General features: G+C 35.8%; 1 protein-coding gene across 1 annotated transcript; it reads left to right on the plus strand.

The window, feature by feature from the left end:
• The first annotated feature begins 6,527 nt into the window (after nt 1–6,527).
• Nucleotides 6,528–8,230, plus strand: LOC131153378 (AT-hook motif nuclear-localized protein 20-like). The gene has a single exon (XM_058105648.1). The coding sequence runs from the start codon at nt 6,996–6,998 to the stop codon at nt 7,866–7,868; it is 873 nt and encodes a 290-aa protein (XP_057961631.1). The 5' UTR covers nt 6,528–6,995; the 3' UTR covers nt 7,869–8,230.
• Nucleotides 8,231–9,185: the final 955 nt, after the last annotated feature.

Here is a 9,185-nt window from a genome sequence, read left to right on the forward strand (position 1 = left end):
ATAGTCCTCTTGAGAGAAAGGCAAGTTATTATAAGATTCAAAGGTTGTATCAAGAGGATGGCTTATAACTTGATTAGTTGATGAAGACTTTTACTGGTTTTAAAACCTAGAGGATAGCCATGTATTTTATAGCATTTATCAACTGTGTGCTTATTCAAACCACAATTACTACAGAACAATTTGGCTCTCCTTTGTTGCTGATTTCCAGAAGCAAATTTGTGGCCTGAAAAATTCGATTCTAGAATTTTACTCATAAGAGCAATTGTATCGATTACCCCAGGTGTGCAGATTTCTCTCTGTTTCTCTTCTTGAACCATTAAATAAAAAACTTTTTTTTATTTCTAGTAGAGGTTCCATCATCAGAATCTGCCCTCTAATATGAGAAAAGAAAAGCCTTCATTCAATCCCATCAAGAATTGAATGAAATGCTATTTATCTTGATATTTCAAGAATTCCCGAATGGCATCACAAGTGCATGTTCTTAGTACACTACAAGAACAAGTAAGAATCTGATTATAATCATCCAATTCATCCCATAAAGACTTAAATTTTGTATAGTAATCTCTTGAACTAACATTGATAAATCCTTTTGAAGTTGAAAAATTCTTGGCCCATTTCCTTGTGTGAACATGTTCTTGAGATCTTGCCACATATCCTTGGCAGTGTGGGAGCAAATAATGTTGGCCCCAATTTCTCTTCACACTAAGTTGATAATCCAAGAAGATACCATATTATTGCATCTTTCTCACAGAGCATTTGAAGCATCTGTTGAAGCTGGACAAACAATTGTTCCATTCACAAAACCAATCTTATTCTTTACCTTCAAAGCCATCATCATGGATCTACTCCATGTATGATAATTTTCCCCAGTAAGAACATTTGAAACTAACATTGTATCTGGTGAATCACCACTCTTTAAGTGGTATGAATTGTTTTCTTCATTTGTATTATTCATTGAAATAGAGGAAGTAGACATGGCAGTGATCCTACGTAGCTTTCTTTTCTTTCTTGCTCTGATACCATAAAACAAAGTGCGGCAGCAATAGATAAAACTCGAACAAAAGAAAGAAAAGCTTTTCTATTATTTTCCTCTATAGCATTACAAATTGAAGCCTCTATATATATAGCCAAAGGAAGAAGATGAAAAATGAAAGAAAACAGAAGTAAAGAGAAGAAACAGAAAAAAAAAAAAAAAAAAAAAAACCAGAAAAAGAGCAACTAACAAAACTAAACTAACTATTGCATTGTGCTATAATACTAACTACTGCATTGTGCTATAATAAACCTTAATAACATTTACACGATTCAAATTAATTTTCCTAACTCTCAAGAGAAGATTAATTGGCCTCTTTCTTGTAATAGCTATTTCTTTGTCAATCCATGTATGATAATTTAATTTGATGGCGAAGCAACTCTGCAGCCAACACAAAGAGCCTTATTACATATGAAACCTCTTCATACCATCCAAAATCTCTATAACAATCTACAATTAAGAGGATGGGTGCTAGCTCCTTCTTGAATTCTTTGCAAAGATGATGGTGAAACTGCTACTTGTTGCTCATTGTAAATTCAATATAATGATCTGATTTGAAACCAACATCCACCTCAACCAACCATAGGTCATGCCAAATTCAATCCACAACATGCTTAACTTTTGGATTTCCATGTTCCTTAAAGGAAATATGAAATCTCTAAAACTTTCAATCCCTGCAACTATTTTGTTTGAAAGGTAAAATTGAGTGAATTCATTAATGAACAAATCTCAAGCCATAAAAAACTGCAGGAAGACCAAGAACATAAAACCAACAAGGCAATAAAAGCAGTGAGCAGCCAACAAATTAACAAAAAAACTGAAGAGAACACCAACAAAAGAAACTACCAAAGCAGTTGAATCAACCACTAAGAACTTTTTGTTGTTCATTATCCATTTGATATCTGACTTCCTCCGCCATCTGTACCTTTCTACTTTAGCATGCAACTGCTTCTTCCTCCAATAGTTGAACCTTGACACTTCCTCCAATAGCCATTACCTACTTCATCAGACTGATAAGAAGACAACAGAGCCTGCTTAATTCTTCCTCCTCCTAAAGCTTTGTATCACTTCCTCCAACAAAACTGTCATCTTCAACCTCCAGCTGCTCTCGACAAGCTGAAATAGAAACTTCTGAAAAGCCAAAGATTCAGCCTGTCTACAAAGACTCTGCCCCACATGCACTAATTCTACTCTCCAAGAGAACCAACCAAACTACCCAAAATCACATGGCCTCCATCTTTCCTACCAACTTCTGCCCATCCACTTGTGAAGGAAATCCAAAATTCCTTAAAGAGAGCTGCTAAGCAAATGCTAAAAATGTTTCCAAGCCTTCCAACCTACAGTCAGTCACCCTTCCATCTCGGAGAGAATACAAAAGAACTCTTCCCAGTCCAGGTTAAATAGAAGTAAATAGGACATGTACCAATGAAACAAGTTAAATATACATTTGTCATGCACATTTGAAACTGTGGAATAATTCTCCTTGAAGATCCTCCTATTCTTTTCCATCCATATCTCCCAATAGATAGCTGCCGAAATAGTTGCTTTTAATCTTTTTAGAAACCCCTTAATATTAGTGAAGCTCCAAGTATAAAACATTGAAATCAACTTGTTTGGCATGACCAAGTGATTGTGCAAGTTTTGGCAAACTACTGTCCAAATCTTCCTACTGAAGTGGCAATGGAAGAAAAGATGATCGACCCCTTCGCTTTTCTCTTTGCAAAGAAAACACATTGAGGGTAGCCTTCAACCTCTTTTTGCAGGTTATCAACTGTCAGAATTTTATTATTTATCGCTAGCCAACAGAAGATGTTGACCTTTGAGGGAATAAAGGTGTTCCACAACCGATAGGAGGGCAGGTTTAGGTTGTTATGAGTGTCCTTTTGAGAAAGAAGTTTGTAAAAGCTAACCATCATGAAGACTTTGGAGTTGGAGAGATCCTAGGAACATGAGTTGGAGTCCCCCTTTTGACTGTTGCATTGTAAATCAGTTATAGTAACTCAACAAGATGATTTACCAACTCGCCTCTGACCTTCCTATTGAAAGATAAATCCCAAAAGGGCCTATTATCAGGGAAGCTTAAAACTTTTGCCACTCTAGCTTTTCTATCTCTAGCCAAAATGAAAAGATTCAGGTAGAGATCCTGAAGAGCAGCTTTTGTAGCCCATTTGTCCAACCAAAAGTTTGTTTTTCTCCTAACTCCCACATTGATCTTCATGTGTTCCCAAATAATTAACTTGAGTTTTAAGAAATTTTTCCATAAGCTCCACCCAAGGCAACCTAATAACATTGACGGATATTAGTAAAAAACCCTATACCTATATTTGATGCAAATCACCAATTTCCAAAGGCTCTAGTCCTCCATACTAAACTGTCAAATCCATTTTCCTAAAAGGGCTTTGTTCATAGTATCCAAGCGTTTGATTCCCAGTCTGCCTTGGTTTTTGGATTGAGCCATTGAACTCCATCTGGACAGAGGATAATTAAATATCTCCTATGTTCCTTTCCATAGAAAGCTTTTTTGCAACCTCTTGAAAACATGGACCACCTTCTTTTGCATAGAGAAGATGGACATATAGTAAATGGGTTGATTGGAAAGAACAAAGTTAATCAAGGTCAGTCTACCTCCCATGGAAAGGACCTTTGATTTCCAAGTTAATCCCTATAGCTATTACTTGGAAGATATGGAAATATAGAAACATGAGAATATTCTAGGAGAAATGCTCAAATAGTTCTCTCATACTCAATAGGGTTCTGAATGCCATTTTTCTTTGGTCCAAAACTATTCTCTATTGCTCCCTCAATTGGGCTAGTAATTATGTAGCTTCAGATGGTTATCAAGTAGTTTGCTTGATTAACTAGGTTGACGGTTCTTCCTTTTATGCGGGCAATAAAATTCCTTCTTTTTGTCATTCAAAAAATAAAAAAAGAAACAATGGTTCATTTGGTAATCTCTCTTTCTCCCATCATATATATATGTATGCATGCATGAATAAAAAGAATTTGTGTAACTTTTTTGTTTGTACAATAATATTCAACTCCTTAATTATATTGTACTTTCAACTGTACATTTGATCACCGTGAGGTATGACTAATCATAATCAAGAACTACCAGGGATGTAATTTAACCCATTCTAATTAATTTCCATATGCATAACATGTAAGAGTAGTTCCTTTTATATAAGCATGACTTAATTCTCTTTTTTTTTTATTATCAATTTGCAGTTTTTGAGCCTTTTTCTTGTTCATATAGCTTCACCTTGTCCCCTTTATTTTTAATTTCATAAAAATGAATTCAATTTAATTAATTGAAGGGAAATGCAATATTTAAAAGCCCACAATTTGTTCTTCCTTGGGATTTCATTTTTCTTTCTTTTCTTCAATTGTATATTAAGGAAAAAGGATTCCTCTTTTAAATATTAAACCTATTTTCCATGCATTTGCCTTAATTTCTTGCTATTCTATTTGTCTATTTTTTTTGTTCCTGATTTGATTTTTTTTTTCTTTTTTGCATGATTTGTACACAAGACTAAATGAGTGATTTTGATTAAGGTTCATACCCGAAAATTTTCATTAAAAAAAACTCTAACATAGTAAAAGTATTTGAAAATTCCTCCAAAGTAAAAGTATCTCTTAGTTAAGACCGATAGTACCAATTAATTCTTGAAAAAATAAGTAACAATTTTGGGGTGATTTTCAACTTAAAATTAATGATCATTTAAAATTTCTAAAGTTACCTTTAACTTTAGTCTAAAATATTGTACAAATCTCTTCGTACTAAAGGCTAGTTTTATAGATACCATTTTTAAACTTTTCTAAAAAGCTATCCTATGATTTCCTTGCATTATAAGAGGCTTTGTGACTATTCTATGAATGAACAATTAAATTTTAGACCGAATGAAAGGCTTTCTTATTGATTGATGTTTTAGTAAGATAAAAGAAAATTTTAAGATTTAAGTGAATTAGTAGCTAGCTAGGCAAAAAAATTAGCATTATTCTTACGCAAAGGTATAAGACGTTGTCATGATATCTATAGAATTAAATGAAAAACCTAGTTATCTTTTATTTTTTCTATTATAAAATGTGTTTTGTCTATCCCAAATTAGTGTACAAGTGTTTATAATGCTACAGTAATATGTATATTGTGTTTTAATTGATTTCTTCTAATATTATAGTAATTTACTATGAAAAAAATTAATGATGATCAATCTATAAATAATTTGATTGGGTTATTACTTATGTCATTTTTAAAAAAAAAAAAATCTAGATGTATGTTTTTAAATAGGCTTTTTGTATAATAAGGTTTATTACAAATAGTCTTAAACACATAAATATCTTTGTATTTTGAAAATGCCAATTAAACTAAACATAGACACAAATTTTCATTGCATAAGAGTTGGATATATAAAATTTTGTAAATTTTTGTCTTGCTTTCCAAGAAAAACACATTGTGCATATTATGATTTTTTTTAATTGTTCCACACCTGCAACTCTCAAAATTTACACTTAAAAGTTGTTTGCACTCTCTCTCTCTCTCTCTCTCTCTCTCTCTCTCTCTCTCTCTCTCTCTCTCTCTAGTTATTAAGAAAGAAATGTACAATAGGATAGAGCATAGAATATAAAGGGTATAGAGCCCCCATCGAATTCCCATGAGATGTTCAAGAACCAATAAGTCCAACCAAATATCATTTCTATTGTCACTACAATTTGATAAACCATTTGGAGAAAAATGGGAAAAAGTGGAAAGAAGAGAAAGATGAGTTTATTTTTCATTTCTCTCATTCAATTAACATAAATTGAAAAGATGAAAGGATAGAGGAAAAATCATTAAAATAGTTTAATGGGAGAGAAATGAAAATAAAATTCAAAAATAGTTAGATTAAACACCTATTACACAATTTGGAGTAGCCTTAGTCGTAAATTTCATGTTGAGGACTTCTATCTTTTTTTCTTCACGTGTTTCTCTACTCTCTGTTTAAGTCGAAGAATATTTTAAAAATCTAATTAACATAATTAATATTCCCTTTCTAAGCACTCCTAATTAACTTGAGCCAAATCCGGGTCTTAAAAGATGCACTAGCCATAATGCGAGTGGCAGATGGCCACTAATTAAAACACTTTCTCAAGCTAATTAGCTTCTTAATCCTGACCAACACCCCCCGCCCAAACGGTTAAAAACTTCAAAAGAAGTGAGCTTATTTTTTTAAATTGAAAACGAAAAGATATATATATATATATATATATATATATATATATATATACATACATGTAATTATGTATATAAATGTGTGTGTGTGTGTTTATATGTGTATATATATATATATATATATATATATATATATATATATATATATATATAATATGATACATTTAGTGTTTGATCTGTCGGGGCACGAGAAAACTACGTGCTTCCCACTTCCTCACACGCACGCTACCCCACATTTAACCCTAATTTCCAATGGCCCTGACCATTTCTCAAAGAGACAACATTTTCTACATAGAGAGAGAGAGAGAGAGAGAGAGCATGAACCTGAGCTCCCGCAGCCAAGTCCTTGATTGATAGATACCCCAATCCAAGGAACACTCATTTCTAACATCAAACTCTCTTAGCTTACCTGTCTTCTTCTTCTTGTTCGTCTTCTTCTTCTTCTTCTTCTTCTTCTTCTTCTTCTTCTTCTGTGCTACCTTCACACTCTGATGCTCTTGCAGCTGCTCTTCTCTCTTCTGGGGTTTTCAGATTGATCGGATCATCCCAGCTGGGTGTCTCTCTATTTGATTTTCCTTCAGTTGAAGCAGCTTGAAAACCCCTTTAGCTCTTTTTTCTGTTGACCAAGAACTTGATTATTATAAGTAAAGTTAAGAACAAGATCTAAACAATATATAGTTGTGTGTCTAGATAGCTATCTATCTGCTTTCTGATCTTATTTCCCCTCTTTAGTTTCTCCTTTCTCGTTGATCGAACATGGCGAACCGGTGGTGGACCGGGCAGGTGGGTCTGCCGGGGGTAGAGACATCGACAGGATCGCCCGTGCTGAAAAAACCAGATCTGGGAATATCCATGAACGAAAACGGCGGAAGCCGAAGCGGCGGCGGCGAGGAAGAAGATGAAAGAGAGAACAGTGACGAGCCGAGGGAGGGTGCAATTGAGGTGGCCACCCGCCGACCGCGAGGCCGCCCTCCCGGCTCCAAGAATAAGCCCAAACCGCCCATATTTGTGACTCGTGACAGCCCTAACGCGCTCCGCAGCCACGTCATGGAGGTGGCAAACGGCGCCGATGTCGCCGAAAGCATTGCCCAATTCGCGAGAAAGCGACAAAGAGGAGTGTGTGTGCTCAGCGGAAGCGGTACGGTGGTGAACGTAACCCTCCGGCAACCGACGGCGCCCGGGGCGGTGATGGCGCTCCATGGCCGGTTCGAGATTCTTTCCCTAACCGGGGCGTTCCTCCCTGGCCCCGCCCCGCCCGGTGCGACCGGGCTGACAATATACCTCGCGGGAGGGCAGGGCCAGGTGGTAGGGGGCGCCGTGATGGGATCGCTCGTGGCCGCAGGACCGGTGATGGTGATCGCAGCCACCTTTTCGAATGCTACGTACGAGAGGCTGCCGCTAGAGGAGGAAGAAGAAGGGAACGGCGCGGCGCAGGGGCCGCTGGGAGGAGGGGGAGGCGGGGGAGGGTCGCCTCCGGCGGTGGGGGGTGGCGGAGGACAGCAGCAGGGTGGGATGCCTGACCCATCATCAACTATGCCAGTTTATAATTTGCCACCAAACTTGCTTCAAAACGGGGTGCAGCTCAACCATGAGCCCTTTGCTTGGGCTCATGGCAGACCACCCTACTAGTACTAGAGGTATTTAACCAAAAAACAACAAAAATAAAAAATAAAACAAGCAGGTAGAAAAGAGGGAATTATGAATTAATGAGATCCAACAAAAGTAATTAATCAGCTCTGCTTGATGTACTGAAGAGGGAGAATTAAGGGAGGGAGGTGAAGAGGAGAATATATTCAAGCTTTGTGCCTTGTATATGATTTTGGTTTAGACTTTACTATAGCTTGCTACTGGGTAGATGTGTATTATTCATCCTCCTCCTCCTCCTCCTCCTCCTCCTCCTTCTTCTTCTTCTTGATGGTGGAACATTAATCAGGGAGTATTGCTATAGACTATGATTAATAGATTTGTAGAATAATTAATAAGTGGGAATGAATGGCTACATATATGTCTAAATATATATATATTTATAATTTTAGTCATTAAATTTCTATCTACTTATTCTTAAATTATTGAGGTTCTGTGTTCTAGCTTGTTTTTGTTTTTTAATATTTGCAGCACTTTACTTGTGTTCCTGGGAACTTCGTGTATGTATAGCTGGTTTATATATCTCTGGTGATTCTTTAATTGATTGATTAAAAATTAATTATTTTTTTAATTATATTATCTCTCATGGCATGGCCGAAAGAAAAAAAAAATTATATTTATATATATATATATATATAATAAATCTTAAATACTGGACCTAGAAAAATAATAATAATGAAAGATGCAGCTAGCTAGGTAGCGAGCAAGGAATTCAGCAATATCTGCTTTTATGAGTTTCTGGTAATCCATCAGCTGGGTAGAACAAAGAAGAAGGGCTTCTTAGTTCGTAGGAGAAGGAGTTCAAAGATGTCCGGTGCACAATGATGTTTCTCTCTTCGAGTACAGCTAACCTTGTAACTCCAGATAAGTTTTTCTTTTAATTTCTACTAGCTACTTTTGCTTTCACTTTGCATTTTGCTTCCTTCAATTCATCTACTTTCTAATTTTAAACACAAGTATGCCCCAATACATAATATTGTTTCCTTTCAAAAAAATTTATAACCAGAATGAAAGAGGGGTTTTTTTTTGTTATTTTTTATTTTTAATCTCTCTCTCTCCCCCTTCCCCCTTCTTCTTCTTCTTCTTCTTCTTCTTCTAGATCCTAGTACCTTTTCAACTATCTTCTTCTTTCTTTGTTAGTAGTATAGATTCAACTTGTTAGGTGACTTTAATTGCTAGCTTCATAATCTTCTTATTCTTGCTCTTCCTCCTCATCTTTGATCCTACTTAGTTTAATTTTTTCCTCTTCTCTATTATGAGCAGCATAATTCAATAGGTGTTAGCTAGCAGCTATGGTTTATA

This window comes from Malania oleifera, chromosome 4 (assembly GCF_029873635.1).
Source record: "Malania oleifera isolate guangnan ecotype guangnan chromosome 4, ASM2987363v1, whole genome shotgun sequence".
Classification (NCBI taxonomy): domain Eukaryota; kingdom Viridiplantae; phylum Streptophyta; class Magnoliopsida; order Santalales; family Ximeniaceae; genus Malania; species Malania oleifera.

Excerpts from the sequence above, each read along its gene's own strand:
- LOC131153378 (XM_058105648.1), top strand. The coding sequence starts at position 6,996 with ATGGCGAACCGGTGGTGGACCGGGCAGGTGGGTCTGCCGGGGGTAGAG.